This window comes from Eubalaena glacialis, chromosome 14 (genome assembly GCF_028564815.1).
Source record: "Eubalaena glacialis isolate mEubGla1 chromosome 14, mEubGla1.1.hap2.+ XY, whole genome shotgun sequence".
NCBI classification, from domain to species: domain Eukaryota; kingdom Metazoa; phylum Chordata; class Mammalia; order Artiodactyla; family Balaenidae; genus Eubalaena; species Eubalaena glacialis.
The window spans coordinates 82082842-82100887 of record NC_083729.1 but is presented as its reverse complement, the minus strand read 5'-3'; the positions used below and the strand labels follow the sequence as shown (position 1 = coordinate 82100887).

The 18046-nt window shown below is 44.4% G+C and overlaps 1 protein-coding gene across 1 annotated transcript; it reads left to right on the top strand.

Moving 5' to 3' along the window:
- Positions 1–2188: 2188 nt before the first annotated feature.
- Positions 2189–17066, top strand: SLC20A1 (solute carrier family 20 member 1). Its single transcript, XM_061211222.1, has 11 exons — positions 2189–2416; positions 2874–3489; positions 3657–3797; positions 3984–4069; positions 8673–8769; positions 11218–11337; positions 12872–13144; positions 13267–13825; positions 14421–14606; positions 15156–15240; positions 16084–17066. Exons 2-11 carry the CDS (start codon positions 3144–3146, stop codon positions 16243–16245), a joined length of 2055 nt encoding a protein of 684 aa, XP_061067205.1. The 5' UTR covers positions 2189–2416; positions 2874–3143; the 3' UTR covers positions 16246–17066.
- Positions 17067–18046: the final 980 nt, after the last annotated feature.

Genomic DNA, 18046 nt, shown 5'->3' with positions numbered 1-18046 from the left:
TAAGGTCAGAACCAGCGGCATTTGTGTGTGAATTGGTGGTCCTCATTTTTTCCATTTCCAAGGCACTGTAACTTCTCTCCATAGGCAGAGCCCTAGCTCTCCTCCCCAATGGGAGGGTGAGGCGTCCCAACCATGGTAAGTCCAGGTCTCTAAGGGCCGTACCCCACTGATCCTCTCTCCCCAGGTGAGGCGGCCAGGACCCAACCCAACCCCCCACGTCCCTTTACAGCCCGGTTCACTGTGAGTGTCGTCCTAAGGAGAAAGGGTAGAACCCTTCTAGAGCCTGAAGATGTTCACAGCATTCATGTGTGTCGCAAGGGGAATTTCCTGAATCTCTGCCCCAGCACTCTCCTCAAACCCACCCCAGGAGGCCTGGACTGTGCCCTTGCCTTGACAGATATGCACCATGGCTGCCCCACGGCCTTCAACAGACACTGTCCAGCAAGTGTTTGCCAACTTAAAGAGCTAGTACCACAGACCAGCAAAAGTAGACAGAACGGACAGAATGAAAAAAAACACATACTGGGAAAAGTTCCAGGCAATTGCCTTAATAACTGCTTTGAAAATTATTGTTTTCAATGGCAGAACACTAAGGACCTTTAACAGACCAGTCCTTTATTTTTTTTTCATAACCTTGAAATGAAGTAAAGGTGGAGGGAGGAGTACAATTTAAGGTGTCAGAATTACATCAGATTTGCACCCCAGGGTCAGTGCTCCCAGACATGCACTTTCTTTTTTTTGGACATGACCTTGGGACTTAGAGCTTTGTAAGTTACTCATATAACTCCACCAGATTTTCTAGGCAGGTCAGAGGATACTCCGGTGGAGTTTAAGCCTCCATAGATGACCCTGACATAGCAATGATTTACAATGTCTTCGTTCCTGCTATTCAGTGCCCAGCTGCTAGAGATGGCAAAAGGTGGGGAGGGCTCCAGAACATTCTAAGCCTGGTAAATATTTCTGTTGGGAATTCTTTAATCTCACTACAACCCTGACAAGAGACGATGACCTTAATCTCCCTTGGCATGATTGGTTCGTCTTGAACTTAAGCCAAAGAGTGAAATGCCCCTAAATGTGCAGAGCAAATCTTACTAATGTCAAAACTACATTATATACTATGTAGGGGGACCAGAAATCAATCTATCTCAAAATAGGAAAGCTTCCGGGATGCAAAGAGAACACCCTTACAACCTTTTCTACCTTCTAAAACAGGAATATTCACGGAAAGAGCAAGACAGAAATTAGCATTCACTGAACTCCTACTGAGTTCTAGTCACATTCACACACGTTAGCTCACTTAATCCCCGCTACCAGGTAGGTAGGGATTGTTAACAATTTACATTCCTGAGAACGCAGTCAGAGAGATCTGGAAGTCGCTCAAGGTGACACACTGCAGCAAGCAGGAGTCAGGATTTGAATCCGGAGCAGCGTCCTTCCCCACGCGCCACAGCTGCGGCGCAGAAAACGCAGGTCTGCCGCGGGGAAACTGATGACTCGCAGCCGTCCTGGGGCTCTGCGCCATAACTGGGAGACAACCTGGTTCTCGTGACTGCTCAGTCTGTTTTCATCCAAGTGCATGACTGCGGGAGTAAAGCGGCCACGTGAGCCCTTTCCCTCCCCCGGCGAGGGACAGTGCCTGTCTGGCCAAGGGCAAGTCACAGGTGCGACAACGTGCCGGGACTGGATTCGGAGCCCCGGGGCGCGAGCTCTCCTGCAGCGTCCTGCAGAGGACGGGAGGGAGGGAACTCGGCCAGGTGTGGCCTCCGGATGCGGCAGGTCACAAGTGCGCTGAAAGTGCGGCTTGAGGCGCGGCCAGCTCCGTAAAACTGGGCTCGCGCGGGAGGAACTATGACCTTGGTCGCGGCCTCTACAATCCGCGCTTGACGACCTCCAGCGGCAGGGTGAGGGCCCCCCGCGGCCTCCACCGCTAACCAGCAGGCGCGGCCAAAACGTGCCAGGACGCCAGGGCAAGGCCGCAGGGAGGGGGCTGGCCCTCCCCACGTGGACAGGCTCCCCTCTGGGGGCGTGGCCGCCGGCGCTGGCCGGGCCAATGATCGCCGCGGTCGGGCTCATCCGGCCGGCCCTCCGGGTTGGCTGGGGCTGCGTCATCCCGGGGGCGGGGCTCCTGGGCGGCGCGAGGCGCGGCCGGTCACGCGGTGCGCGGCGCCGGCTATAAGTAGAGGCCGGCGGGGTGTGCTGCTGGAGTGATGGCTGCCGGCGCGCGCTGAGTGCTTTTCCTTCTCGGCTGCTGAGGCGTCCGCTGCTGCTTCCTGGGTGGGTCGCCAGTCCCGCCGAGCCGTCCCTAGAGCCTCCGCCCCAGGCCGTGTGCTCGCCGACAGCAGGTGCGAGCGTCCGTGGCCCTAGCCCGCCGCCGCAGCCTGGACCTCGTCTCCCGCTCGGCCCCTCGTTTTCTTTGGTGAGTGGCGGCGCCACCTTGGAAAGGCTCTTTCTTCTCCCCGGGGCCCGGCGCGGACGCGGCGGCGCGGGGACTGGCCGGCTGGGCCGGGGCCGGCGGCGCGTGGGGTTCTGCTTTCGGCTCTACCCGCCTCCCTCCCCCACCCCGCCCCATGCCACCCCGTCCGCCCGCCCGCGGGCCTTTTTGGCGGTCCCCGGGAGGCGCGCGCGGGAACGGCCCTTTTCCGGTTTTCGCGGGGAGGGCGCGCGCGGGCCGGCGGCGCGGGGGCCGAGTTGGGCGCGCGCGGGCCGAGGTGGTCCCCGGCGCCACGTGCCCGCCGCCCGGCGCGTCCTGCTTGGGGTGCGGGACAGCGGATCGCGGGCGGCGGGCAAGGCCGGGGCCCCCAGTCCCGGTGGGCCGTCGCGGGGTGGCGGGACCGCAAGAGCGCGCTGCTATTGTTATCCACCCCCCCTTCCAGGATGAACTTGCGTCCTTTCTCTTCTCCGCCATGGAATTCTGCTCCGTGCTTCTAGCCCTCCAGAGCCAAAGAAACCCCAGACAACAGATGCCCATACGCAGCGTATAGCAGTAACTCCCCAGCTCGGTTTCTGTGCCGTAGTTTACAGTATTTAATTTTATATAATATATATTATTTATTATAGCATTTTTGATACCTCATATTCTGTTTACACATCTCGAAAACCGCTCAGTAATTCTCTGATTAATTAAAGAACCACTACTTTAGAGAATGGCATCTACCATGGCAACGCTGATTGCCACTACTATTGCTGCTACTGCCGCTTCTGGTCCGTTGGTGGACTACCTATGGATGCTCATCCTGGGCTTCATTATTGCATTTGTCCTGGCGTTCTCCGTGGGAGCCAATGATGTAGCAAATTCATTTGGTACAGCCGTGGGATCAGGTGTAGTGACCCTGAAGCAAGCCTGCATCCTAGCTAGTATCTTTGAGACAGTGGGCTCCGTCCTGCTGGGGGCCAAAGTGAGCGAAACCATCAGGAAGGGCTTGATTGACGTGGAGATGTACAACTCGACCCAAGAGCTGCTGATGGCCGGCTCTGTCAGTGCGATGTTTGGTAAGTTTTTTATTCGTATCGTCCTAATAGCGGTGGGTGAGGAAATTCTTATCATGGGTAGTTCCATTCTTGTGCTCTGCCTTGGTTCGGATTATTACATTCAGTAATATGCACTTCGTACATGATGGAATTTTGTCACGTACTTAATAAAACTTGATGTGTTTCAGGTTCTGCTGTGTGGCAACTAGTGGCTTCGTTTTTGAAGCTTCCCATTTCTGGAACCCATTGTATCGTTGGTGCAACCATTGGTTTCTCCCTGGTGGCGAAGGGGCAGGAGGGGGTCAAGTGGTCAGAACTGATAAAAATTGGTATGTTTAATTCTAAATGGCTTTTTATTCTTTTCTTGTGTTACCATGGCGTTGTGTATGGGAGAATATGGTGTAAAATTGGAGGGACGGACTAAAGTTTTGAGAAGAGAGGACTAAAATTTAAAGTGTGTTTTGGTTCCTGATTTCCATTAGTTGACATTTTTTTCTTAATGTGTTCTATTCCAGTGATGTCTTGGTTCGTCTCACCGCTGCTTTCTGGTATTATGTCTGGAATTTTATTCTTCCTTGTTCGTGCATTCATCCTCCGTAAGGTAATCTCTCTCCCCCCGTGACCTGTAATAAGTCAAACTCCATGGTATTCAAACTGATAGCATTTTTGCAAATGTGATCGGTGTGTAGGAGTGTGGCCTTGGAAAGTTAGAAAAATTCTTTGTTTTGTATGCCTCTTCTCGTGTGTTGAATTTTCTGAAAGAAGCAAGTTTTCAATACCCAAGAAGGCATTTGGGAAGGAAAAATTGAATGAACACTATAGTGTGCCAAGAAATTGGAGAGACTGAAAGAAAATATTAAGGAAATGTATTTGGAGTGGCTTTGTTTAGCTGCCTGCAGATTACTACTTTAAATCACCATCATATGCAGGCCAGTCTGAATTGTAAGCTTAGGGTTCAACGAATCACAATGTCCTGGGTGATTTTTTCGTAGCTGCCAGTTAAAGTGGAATAGTTTGGGTCCCTACATAGTTATTTCTAGAGTGTTGATTATCGAAACCAGCTTGTAAGCTTCATGGTGGACACCCTACCTCTCACAGTGACTTGACTCTAATAGCTCAGAATAGGTAAAAAGGAACCAGTAAAGGTAATTTTCGTTTTGTTTTTCCTGGCAAAAAAAAAAAAAAAAAAAAAAAAATTCCAGACAGCCATTTAATTTCCTGTCCATTTGAAAATCCCTTTTGAGGGACCTGATAGCATTTTTTTTATCAAGAAGTCTGATGCTGGCTCCAAAATAAATGTAGACAACAAGGGATGTTGTCGTTGGACTGAGTTACAGTAAGAATAAATGCATTTTTCTCAGGAAACAAAGTTGTCCTTTTCCTGAGGTGAATGGCTCTTAACGGTCCATTGTAAGTTCTTAAAAATTCTTCTAAACTGAAGAAATCTGAGTGAAGGGAGATAGGTAGCTTAATCCCAAGGGGTAAGAATGTATTCAGAGCCGTTTGTTTGGTCTGGTTCTAAGCTTCTCTAGGGAAGGATATGTACTTTTCTATAGAAATTCAATAACTGGTAAAGTGACTCACTAATCACTATTTACCATGGCCTGAGTCTGGCAAAAGATAGCAATGTAATACTTTGAAAACTTGAAACCTCTATAGCTTGGTATAATTTGAGAGTAAACAGTTCGTTGATATTAATGGACTCAAAGTTTGGCATCGTCTTATTTAGCAAGCAGGTAATGAATAACACCCACCCTCCTACTCTCCACAGCTGTAGAATATGATAATGTGATGCTTCCATTTGAAGCTTAGTAGTAGTCAGGGATCAGAACTCTTCGTATTTTTAGAGCCGTATAGCTTGCTCCTTACCAGAGAAGCAGGAGAATTGCTAGGATCCCCTGTTATGGATTTGTGCTTATAAGGGTTTACACTGGGTCTTTGTGGATTATTGAGAGACAGATTGTTCGGATTCTGGAGAGGCTTTGTGTGTCTCAAGCCAAAATAAACTTCTTTTCTGGAGGAGGAATGGTCATGCTTTCAGGTGCAAAGTGGGATTTTCAGGTGCCCAGACCTCTCATTTGGGGAATGCATGCCAGGCATTTTTATCCTCAGTTAGAGACCTTAAGTTAGATATATTAACTTCTTAATTATATATTTCTCATGGGGTATGAGGATGGACATGATCAAGAATGATTGGAATAGGTCTTCCCTGGTGGTCCAGTGGGTAAGACTCTGTGCTCCCAATGCAGGGGGCCCGGGTTCAATCCCTGGTCAGGGAACTAGATCACGCATGCATGCTGCAACTAAAGAGTTCGCATGTCGCAATTAAGAAGTCCGCATGCCACAACTAAAAGATCCTGTGTGCTGCAACTAAGATCCGGCACAGCCAAAATAAATAAATAAATAAATATTTTTTTAAAAAAAAAAGAATGATTGGAATAGTGTTTAAAACTATTCAATATGGACTTTGAGAATCCATCCGCAGACACACACAGGCAGGCACATACTCTTGTGTTTAATCTACCAATAACAGATGAATTTTTAGGTGATGAGGCTGAATATTTCTGGTTACTGTTAGATTTTATTTTATTTAAAAAAATTTTTTAAAAAAAAAAAATTTATTTATTTTGTTATTTTATTTTATTTTGGCTGTGTTGGGTCCTCCCTGCTGCGCGCGGGCTCTTCTCCGGCTGCGGCGAGCAGGGGCCACACCTCACTGCCCTGTGCGGGCCTCTCACCGCGGGGGCCCCTCCCGCCGCGGAGCACGGGCTCCAGGCGCGCCGGCCTCAGCAGTTGTGGCACACAGGCTCAGTAGTTGTGTTTAGTTGCTCCGCGGCACGTGGGATCCCCCCGGACCAGGGCCCGAATCCGTGCTCCCCGCACCGGCAGGCGGACTTCCAACCACTGCGCCACCAGGGAAGCCCTACTGTTAGATTTTAAATCTCAAGGAAACATCTTTACACTAGTAACCTTTGGTGGTCTTGGCTGTTAAAATCTAAATATTTGACCATTAAGATACTTTCCAACTAAAGATTCTGTTTTGGAAATTAACATTAAAAGTGCTTTTAAAAATTTTCAACTTTCTGAATGTTCCAAGGGTGTTGTTGGGTAGTCTAGTAGGAAAAAGCAGAGTGGAGGTTAAGGATTGGGAACAGTAAACAAGGAATAGGGGAAAGGGAGCTTTCCTGTTGAGTGTTTAAATTCTAGTCAAAGAAAGTGGGCCTTTCAGCATTCTCCCTTCTGTCAGGAATCTCATTAAATATATCTAGGGCATCTTTTCAAACTCAGGAACTTTTTTCTTTAGTTTACTGGAACGTCTGATATATAAAAAATGAACTATTATGGTTGAAAATGGGTTATGAAGACCCCCTTTCCCATCCCATATAACTGGATGATGAGATATTTACTTCTAAGTTTTAAGTATTAGGTGAGTCATATGGTGGTAAACATTCAATAAAATGTTAGCCCTGGTTACCTCCTGGGGGAGTGGCTAAGAGGAGTTTGGAGGTAGCAAAAGGGAGAAAGAGAAGCCCAGGCAAATGTCTAGAACCCTTATGGATTTTGATTTCGGGGGGTGGTCTTAGGTTCCTTGGAGAATTTCTTAAAAGCACAGGTAGTTCTTAGAAGAAAAATGTATATACACCTCAGGTTCATAACCTTACCGACTACCCTTGGGGTGGGACCTACATGGTTGAGTTACTCAGAGATGATGAGGTTTTTTTTTTGTTTTTGTTTTTTAAATTAATTAATTAATTTTTGGCTGTGTTGGGTCTTCGTTGCTGCACGTGGGCTTTCTCTACTTGTGGTGAGTGGGGGCTACTCTTCGTTGCAGTGCGCGGGCTTCTCATTGCAGTGGCTTCTCTTGTTGCGGAGCACAGACTCTAGGCTTGCAGGCTTCAGTAGTTACGGCATGCGGGCTCAGTAGTTGTGGCTCGTGAGCTCTAGAGCGCAGGCTCAGTAGTTGTGGCGCATAGGCTTAGTTGCTCTGCGGCATGTGGGATCTTCCCGGACCAGGGCTTGAACCCGTGTCCCCTGCATTGGCAGACGGATTCTTAACCACTGCGCCACCAGGGAAGCCCTGATGCTTAGGTTTTATTGGCTATTTTTGTTTTGACCAATTCCCTACCTGTAGCATTCTTTTAAACTACGGATAGGGAAGGTAATATTCAGAGTGGTTTTCGTCGAGGGCCCATCTCTGCTGATTTGGAATGGCACCTCTACTTTCCGTTTCCTTGATCTTAAGCCGTTACCTCACTCTTCTGATGTATTTATGATTCTTCTCCTTGTCTATTCCAACCCAAGATTTTCCATTGGATTGTGATTCAAGATAGCATTAAACCTTTGGGCTAACAACATCTTTAAAGTTTAGTCTTCCCATGTATTCAGATCTGTGCTCTTGTTTTTAACTCTTGTTTCCAGTCACACTGGCCTCCTTGCTGTTCCTCAGACAATTCAAGTGTTTGCCTCAGGGTCTTTGTACTTGCTGATGTCTCTGGGATATTCTGCCCTCCAGATAGCCTGCTCTCTGGCTGCTCTTTTTCTACCCCTGCGTGTGTACCTGGCTTATGGCTTGTTGACCTAACACATTTGTGTCTTTGCTCCACTGATGGTCTTTGGACTATCTCCCGCCCCACCCCCCAAGAATTAAAGTGTGCACCTCCTTCCATCCCTGCCTCCTTCTCCTTCTTTTTTCTTCATAGCGTGATTCTGTACTAGAATGTAAATGTCAGTTCTGTGAGAGCAGGAACTTTGTCTCATTCACCCCCATATTTTAGTGCTTGGCACAGTCTGTTAAATGAGGAGGTGACCTAGTGTACGATTGATTTTTATCTTAGCACTTTGGTAAATCATTAGTTGTGGCATATTTATCAAATGTCTAGATAAGATGGTTGTTGCTGGTATATTCTACTACATGTTTTGTTTTTAAGAAGTCGTTGCAGGTATAAAGTCAGGTAAGAAATTAATATCTCATAGTCTGTTTCTTGATCTCTCTTATATAGTACATTTTCCGGTGTGTGCTCAGATTTATATCTGGACATGAGGTACCTTAGAGCACTGGGGGTTGAAACTGATTATTCAGGACATCACCAGTCACTAGTAATAGGTAGCCTTGTTAAGAATAACAGCAACAGGGACTTCCCTGGTGGCGCATAAGTTTTTACAGCTTTTAAGATCTTGATCTTAGTGATAATGATATTTTACAGGCAGATCCAGTTCCTAATGGGTTGCGAGCTTTGCCAGTGTTCTATGCCTGCACAATTGGAATCAACCTCTTTTCCATCATGTACACTGGAGCACCTTGTAAGTACATATCAGAATATTTAAATGTGAATTTAAAGTTGTTTCTAAAACTTGCATTAAATGCCCAATTTACCCCTTTTTGTTTACAGGGCTGAAATCTCCTAGAAGGTGGCTGGCCTGCGCCCATTTCAGAAGGCTGCAGGCTAGTGTATGCTGAGTTAACCTAGATAGTTTTTCAACCAAAGAGACCTGCTCAGATTCTAAATCACTACAGACCTTTACTCTTTAGTCTTCACAGGATCCACCGATAATTTGATCTTCTCCCTCCCTCTTTCCTATCTATGCTAAAAATACTGGAATTGATGTTACCTCCACTACTGAAGAGTCATTAGTTATATTTGGTCTTCGATAATCAGTCATTTAGGACTGGTTTGCTGGATATTCTCATTTTTCTCTCCCAAGTGGAGCTCCTTTTTGTTTCTAAATTTACTCCCCTGAATCTGCTTGAATGAGAAGAGTTGGGATGTTTAACACCTGCCCTAAGTGCACTTGGAAGAAGAATTCATGCAGCTAAGAGGAAAAATATTTGTGAGAATATAAAGATTGAAATGTTGATTACTTTTATGTTGGAACGAAGGCAAAACATGGATTAAATTGTGATACGTGTTTCATTTAGCAATTGAAAAAGATTGATAACCTGTAACTTGTCAGACAGGACAGTACATGTCTTGATCAGTCAGTTTTCCTGTCTAGGTTCATTTGGCTTGATGGCCTTTGACCCGTCAAGTCAGTGGCTTTCAATCTTTTGACTGTTGTGACACACTGGAAGAAAGACATTGTACATTGCTGCCCGGCACACACATACTTAGAGAGGGAGGGGGAGAGAGGGAAGGATAACTGGAATAGTATCTTGAAGCTACTTAACCTTACTATGTGCTATGCACTCATATTTGCAAGTATTTTTTTTAGCTTTTTAAAATGCTCATTGTGGCCCCCCAAATTGATTTCATTTCTGACTAATGGATTGTAACTTGCTTTGTAAACTTCACTGAAGTAATAAGTCACTGACCAAAAATGGAGTTAGCTAAGTATTTTTAACCATGTCTTTATTAGAATAATCAGGAAAGAAATTGGACAACTTTATGAGGATATTGATCTTATTTAGGGGATACCAGACTCCTTACCAAATGCTACAGGCAAAGGAAAGCTTGCCTGCTGCCTTTCCATTCTGTTTTAAATTGGCTTCTTCATGTTAAACTAAAAAAGTCTCCATGAGGCTCTAAGCACTGATGTTTTATGTGGTAGCAGCAAAGCTCATAGTTCAGTGAAATTAGAAACTTGCATTTTCAATCGTCTTTGAAAAGGGAATGTGGATATTTTTGTCCTGTCCTTTGGTCGATCATTTACAAGAAAAACCAGTCTCATTTCCCTTTTTTGACTTGGAACGTAGGCAAATTTAAATTGTGATACAGACATTGATTAAATTTCATGTATATTTTAGTTTGTGTGACTAACTACATGATTAGAATTGATAGCAGGAATTAAAATGGAAAGATTTAGTCATTACAGAACTTTAGTTTTGAAGGGGCCTCAATTTATATCTGATTTTTATATACTAATCATTTTGAGGAACAATAGAATTTCCATTTTATAAGTAATTCCTAATAAGCAAAACAACCACAAGTAACTAAGCTGTTCTTGGATAAACCACAGATCATTATAACATCTTTTAGTCTTAAATAGTGTCCTCTAGTGCTTTGCTTCTGTCATTAAATATAGACGAGTGGCTTGGAGGCTGTTGGCGTTTAAGTGATAACCAGATGACTAGTTAATGATCCCTGAGCCATGTGAGAAGTAAGCATGTCTCTGTTTAAGATGTGGCTTGTTAGTATGATTACCACTCTATTTTCTTTTTGTGAAAGACAGCCCTTTGAACTATTCTTATCCCTTGATAGATAAATGTATCTTAGTTTGATAATGCGTCCTAAGAGATAATCTTGCTCTAAAGGATTTTGCTAGTACAATGGATGTGATAACTTCCACAGAGAACTAATTATATCAGTATGAGAAATGTGACGACTGGGGCACTTTCCTTTTTTAACGTTAAAATCTTATGTGCAAACGTAACGTGTGGCCGCTCCCATCTGGAGGCTGGGCAGTGGAATGCTTCCATTTTTTTTCATAGCTAGTTGCAGATCCTCAGTGTAGCAATCTGTCTTCTAAAGCAAAGAAAGGAAAAAGCCTAGTATGTGAAGGAGCTTGGGAGATGTCAGTCTAGCAGGTGTTTAAAGTGGGCCAGACTGGTGTGGATTTCAGATGCTATGGGATTTTTCTCCCAAATTTGTATAGCCACTAACACAGTAAATCCTGTGGACCTAAGGCTGGCAACAGCTTTAGAGGGTGATGGGCTGGCTTGGGGAACCCCAGAGTCCCCAGAGGAGGGTTTACACGTTATTACAGGGGGGCAGTTGCCCTGGGGTTTTCAAGATGCACCATTTTATCTCCTAGTGCTGGGCTTTGACAAACTTCCTCTGTGGGGTACCATCCTCATCTCGGTGGGATGTGCAGTTTTCTGTGCCCTTATCGTCTGGTTCTTTGTATGTCCCAGGATGAAGAGAAAAATTGAACGTAAGTAACAAATTGTAGCAGAAAATTTTAACTAGTAATGTTGTGCTTGCTTCTTTTTGTTTAGCCATCTGTAAAAATCCGCTACTTGGATAGATTGGTAAAGCCAGAAAATTTACATGGAAATTTGCGGATATAGGTTTATTGTCCAAACTATGTTCTTATTAACTTAAAATGACCTGAGACCTAGTCATAAGGCATATTTGACCTTATTTGGGCAGCCAGACAAGCTAGGCACTTAATCTATTTTTTCTTTTTTTACTGTACCTTGATCATTTGCCAGTGACATGCTAGATAAATACAGAGAAGTTGTAGTCTACATTAATTGAGAAGGATGAGGATACCTTAATGAAAAATAAAAGGTAGGTATGAAATATTTTCACAGGAAACATTTACCAAAACTAATGCCTTCAGATTCAGATATTCAGAGCTATGCTAATATATTATCTGACTTTAGATTTGGTTAATTCTCAGAATTGGAGCACAGATTCCAGAGGTAGACATTTTCAAGTGTCATGAAGGGATCATTTAGACCATTACTGTATGTATGTAGTATTTCAGTATAATCAAATATGGCATACGGTTTTGGTTAGTATAGGTCTTAATTAAATCTTGTATTCCTTTCCTTACTACTTGAACTCTCTTGAAATGACCTTTTTCTGCCCTTTTCATCTGCAACTGCTCGGATAGTGATTTAAGTTTGTTCTTTGAAGAAGCGGAGGGCTGCACAGACTGCAGTGGCACCAGAAGAGTGCTGCGTCACGCAGCTGCGCTCCGGAGCCTCCGAGAGGCCCTGCGCTGGTCTGGCGGCCTTCAGGCCTTCGTGACCTTGATTCTCCCTCAGTCTGGGAGAAGATGAGACAGGTCTCGCTAATGTTCTATATCCTGGTTTGTAGCTTGACTGGGATGCCTGAATGAACACGGAAACAGACTGGGCATTGGTACAAAGGCAGAAAGCGTTCCTACCTGGTCATGGGACGTAGAACCATAAGGCACATGTCTTTGTTTTCTAGAGGTGGACATTCAAGTCACCTTTAGTTGCCTGCGTTGAGCTGTGTCATTTTGCTTGAACTCACAGACTGAAATTTGGGGCCAGTTTTTAAAAAGAACGTGCACTAGATGAAGTCAGAATTTTCAGTTTTCTCTCAGCCCCATGCTAGAGCTGCTTTCCCCTCAGAAGAGGTCAGCAGGAGGCTCAGAATGGTTTCCACATTTGTGAAGGGTTCTATAAAGAACAAGAATTTATAGCAGAGTCCACAGAGCCTAAAAGATTTTACCGTCTGGCCCTTCACTGAAAAGCTTTGCAACCCCTAGTAATAGGGTGTTCTGCATTTGTATTGCTGGTTTCTTCCCAAGTGAGAGATTAAGCGATACGGCAAATAAAGCAGACAGGAAAATTATCCTGAATTTTCACTGAAGTTTACATGTGGTCTTATTTCGAGAAGGATTTTTTTTTTTTTTTTTGAGGTGAGGGAAAGGGGAAATGTAGAGCAAGTTAGTTTGGTCAAAACCAAACAAAAACATCCTTCTTTTCTAGGAGAAATCAAGTGTAGTCCTTCTGAAAGCCCCTTAATGGAAAAAAAGAATAGCTTGAAAGAAGACCATGAAGAAACAAAGTTGTCGCTCAGTGATACTGAAACCAGGAATCCCGTTTCAGAGGTAGGGTCAGCAGCCACTGGGCCCCTCCGGGCTGCAGTGGAGGAGAGAACGGTCTCGTTCAAACTTGGAGACTTGGAGGAAGCTCCGGAGCGAGAGAGGCTTCCCAGCGTGGACCTGAAAGAGGAAACCAGCATAGACGGCACCATGAACGGTGAGTGGACTCTTCCTCGGGCGGGGAAAGGCGAGTTTCCCTTTGTTAGCAGTACTGCTGCGAGGCTCTGTGTTCGGACTTGATGTTCCTGGCATTGAGTGTAACCTTTTGGTCTTGGCCAGGTGCAGTGCAGTTACCTAATGGGAACCTAGTTCAGTTCAATCAAGCTGTCAGTAACCAGATAAACTCCAGTGGCCACTATCAGTATCACACCGTGCATAAAGATTCCGGCTTGTACAAAGAGCTGCTCCATAAGTTACATCTTGCCAAGGTGGGCGACTGCATGGGAGACTCTGGCGACAAACCCTTGAGGCGCAATAATAGCTACACTTCCTATACCATGGCAATTTGTGGCATGCCCCTGGATTCATTCCGTGCCAAAGAAGGTGAACAGAAGGGTGAAGAGATGGAGAAGCTGACGTGGCCTAATGGAGACAGCAAGAAGCGAATTCGAATGGACAGTTACACCAGTTACTGCAATGCCGTGTCTGATATTCACTCAGCATCCGAGATCGACATGAGTGTCAAGGCCGAGATGGGTCTGGGCGACAGAAAAGGAAGCACCAGCTCCCTAGAAGAATGGTGTGACCAGGACAAACCAGAAGTGTCTCTCCTCTTCCAGTTCCTGCAGATCCTCACGGCCTGCTTTGGGTCATTCGCCCATGGTGGCAATGACGTCAGGTCAGTCGATTATGATTCTTGGCATTGCTCGTGCTATTTTTATACCGCCTAATCCTTTTATAAGGCTCTGCTTGTGGCCTTGGTACTTACACCACCCGTGGGACACTGAATAATGTAGAAAGGGTGAGGTAATAGCAATTAATTGTCTTAAAAAAACAGGAAGAAAAATTTTTTCTTCAGAGAGATTACAAAGAATATGTTTGTTTCTGTAGGTGATAAACACATATATCTTTCACAGAGAAGCCTTTTATCGAGATGGGAGCCAGTTCTTTGATAGAATCACTGCCCCCTAGAATGAATTTGTAGGTGGTTAATCCTAGTTCTGTGGTTTGTCAGCTGTTCATTGGAACCCAAAATGTGCTTTAGGTGGTCCTGTAGGAAGACAGGCCACCAGATGCGTGGCGTTTCCCCTCTGAAGAAGAGCTCTCATTTTCTTCTGTTGTGTATGTTGGGGTTCCATTTATTTCCTTTGAAAGAAAGACCAGTTTCTAATGAAAGCTTTGCTTTAGAAAACTTAGTAAGTCAGTTAACAAATAGATTCTTGGCAAGTTTTAGTTTTGCCTGAAAAATCATCCCTGCCCTCTTTTTCTTTCAGCAATGCCATCGGTCCTCTGGTTGCTTTGTATCTGGTTTATGACACGGGAGATGTTTCCTCGAAAGTAGCAACACCAATATGGCTTCTGCTCTATGGTGGTGTTGGTATCTGTATTGGTCTATGGGTTTGGGGAAGGAGAGTTATCCAGACCATGGGGAAAGATCTGACACCAATCACACCCTCTAGGTAAGTTGGTAAAGCAGGTCTTATTAGGTTAATGCTCATTTTCTTAAGATGCGTAATACTGTACAGTGCTACTACATAAAGTAACCAAGTTTGTATAAGTTCCCGATGTTACTCTCTCTTTGGTGTGAACTTTTTAGATTTTCCTTATCGTCTGGCCCTTAAACATAATTTATCTATTCAACTCCAGTGGACTCTTTTTAACAAAATAACGTCTGAGAAAGATGTGTGTGCCAAGACTCACCAGCTATGTGCACTTGGCTTTTATCTCTGTCTTTACGGAGCCAACACTGATGCTTACTAAATTCAAAGTGAAAGTGCAAGCTTTAAGCATGGGCTTCCAGAAAACCTTAAAACCTCAAAGGCTGGAAAAGAGAAGAGGAATCTCATGGCCTGATTTAAAGCAGATTTCAGGAGTTAGAGCAAACTAAAGACGTTGGTGGAGCTTTTGTCACCGGGTAGAGCACAGCAAGATTGCGTGAACTTTGGGGTAGTGCTAACTTAGCAAAATTTAAGTTCCATTCTTGACGGGTGATCTATTTGTGTCCACAGCGGCTTCAGTATTGAACTGGCATCTGCCCTCACTGTAGTAATTGCATCGAACATTGGCCTTCCCATCAGTACAACACATTGTAAAGTAAGTGTAATGTAGAGGTACTGTGTCTTTTGAGTGGTTTTAGTAGATATGTTGAGAGGTATTTTTTTGTTCTTTTTGTTTTTTGTTTTTTTTCCTTTGGTAATTTGGTGTTATACCGTGGGAGTCTCGAAGAGTTCACAAGTTTAGGACAAGTTGACTATAAGAATGTAAATACACATTGTGCAATTTCTTGTGCCTATTACTTTTATTTAAGCAGATAGTATATTTTCTCCCCAAACGATGCAAAAGCCCCTTTTTATAGAGGTAGCAAGTCTGTGAGGCTTGTTGGACTGCTGAAGGGCGGTTTATTTGAAGCAAGCATATATTCAGAGCATCTCAGGATTGAAGTCCTGAGAAACTTATTGAATCCTAAGGTTGCTTGATGACCATCTAATAACCATAGGATAACTATAGGGAAAGGAAGAAACTGGCTTCCTTAAGGGAATTTAAGTTGGTTCATCATGGAGCCTTTGAGTCATTCTTTTTCTTCCAGAGAGATCTGTGGGTGATTGGCTATTAGGTCTAATAGCAGCCTCCCTCTAGAATCTTTGGGAAACCTAAAACTTAAAGGAATCTATTATTAAAGCAGTTTTTATTATTATTAATGTAGTTCATTAAATTCCAGCAGCTCAGAAGGGAAAAGGGAGTTTTCTTTCCCCCTTTTACCCCAATTAGCACAGATTCCATGATTGGATTTTATATTGCCTTCATCTTGTTACAGACCAGCTTTCATGGATCGGTCCAGCGGTCTGGGGCTCCTTACCTACATAAAGTCACGGGTCTATTTAACAAAATGCCATTGGCACTTCAGTAACCAGTTTCCTCGATTGTTTTCTCCCGTAGGTGGGCTCTGTTGTGTCCGTTGGCTGGCTCCGATCCAAAAAGGCTGTTGATTGGCGGCTCTTCCGCAACATTTTTATGGCCTGGTTTGTCACAGTCCCCATTTCTGGCGTTATCAGTGCTGCCATCATGGCAGTCTTCAAATACGTCATCCTCAGAGTGTGAAGCTGTTTGAGATGAAAATCCGGGTCAGTGTTTGGGACCACCTTACACATTCCTGTTCCTTTGAAGAATGATTACAGTGTTATAGAAGACTGACAGGAGTCTCTTTTAAAGTTTGGGAGCTGTGGGAGGGAAGCGTTACTTGTGCTATAATTGCTTTTGTGCTAAATATGACTTGTCTCAAAATTAGCTATGTAAAGTAGCCAGGTTTCCACTGGTTCCTGTTGAGGTCCCTTTTCCTTCTGGGCTGTGAATTCCTGTATATATTTCTCTACTTTTTGTATCAGGCTTCAATTCCATTATGTTTTAATGTTGTCTCTGAAGATAACTTGTGATTTTTTTTGTTTGTTTGTTTTGTTTCGTTTTAAAACAACCATTCGGAGCCATTTGACAGAGTGTGCTCTGCTTTGTTGGTTTCACCAGCTTCTGCCCTAACACGCACAGGGACTTAACAGCAAACACCGTAACCGAAGCTTCCCTTGTAGTCTCTTAGAAAAATAGTCATTTGTACCCTGCCCTCCTGTCGGTAGTGGCAGGTTCTATTGGCATACGTGAACTTCTTATAAGGACAAGGTTCTTTGGACACGGTGGAAATGTAAGTTAGTAGTAACTTCTTTGCAAGCAGTTCACTGACTATTATTGCTAGGAAGAAGTAGGAAGAAAAATCCTTCTGGCAGTCTTGGTTATTTCTCTTTAAGATTTCTGGCCGTGTGGGATGGATGAATGCAGTGGAATATGAACTTTGGGTGAGTTAAATAGGCCAGCCTTCCATGTTCATCTGTCTACCTCTTAACTGAATAAAAAAGCCTACCGTTTTTAGAAAACACGTCTCATTGGTTTTGTTCACATATTTGAAGCATCTGAGCTCCCGATCAGTCAGCCTTATGCAATTCTTAGGAGAATGTGGTATCTTAACAAGTGAGAACTGCCCTCTAGCTTAAAGTTCCCCACTCCTCCCTGGTACGTTTCTTGTGATCCCAGAATATACATGACATTCCTCCATGGGGCATTTCTAACTGTTTGGCATTTTTTACCAGCACATCCTAGACATTTCCGTGTTAGCACGTATCTACTCATTGTCTTTAACAGCCACAAAGTTTTCCTGTTTGAATGGATTATTTTGTTTTACTAGACCCTTATTTAGATTATTTGTAGCTTTGCTATTACAGCGAATGCTAAAATGAGTGTTCGTGTTTCGTGTGTGTAGCTCAGCTTCATTTAAAAATTCTCAGTGTTGGATTCTTCAGTCTTGACCCATTATCTCTTTTACGCTTGATCAGGACAACACTTTTGGTGCATGGCTTTGCAAACTAGATTGATGGGTCCTGTCCTTAGACTTTTAGCAAGATGCTTTTTAGAAGCCAGACTGCAACAAGGATAAGGTTATGCTTGCCTGACCTGTGCCTGAGAAATTGGACCACTGGTTGCGTACCTGCCATGGATTCACTTAGTAAATGTTCACCATTTCATGTCAGGCACTGCACTAAGCTTTTTATGTACATTGAATTCTCAAGACCTTTTGCAGTAGTTCTTAGCATTATTTTGTAGATGATGAAAGATACTGAACTGTATCTTTCCTAATCTTAAGAGAATGGACAGGGACATCCCTGGTGGTGCAGTGGGTTAAGACACCGTGCTCCCAATGCAGGGGGCCCCGGGGTTCGATCCCTGGTCGGGGAACTAGATCCCACATGCCACAGCTAAAGATCCCGTGTGCCGTGCAACTAAGACCCGGAGCAGCCAAAATAAAGAGAATGGACAGCCCCAGGCTAGCTGAAGGTAGCCATGTGACTATTTGAGGAAG

What these genes read in the sequence shown, in the direction of transcription:
- SLC20A1 (XM_061211222.1), top strand. Translation starts at nt 3,144, where the DNA reads ATGGCATCTACCATGGCAACGCTGATTGCCACTACTATTGCTGCTACT. An exon ending in GTGCATTCATCCTCCGTAAG is followed by an intron (nt 4,070 to 8,672) that starts GTAATCTCTCTC and finishes GATATTTTACAG; the next exon opens with GCAGATCCAGTTCCTAATGG. An exon ending in ACACCAATCACACCCTCTAG is followed by an intron (nt 14,607 to 15,155) that starts GTAAGTTGGTAA and finishes TTGTGTCCACAG; the next exon opens with CGGCTTCAGTATTGAACTGG.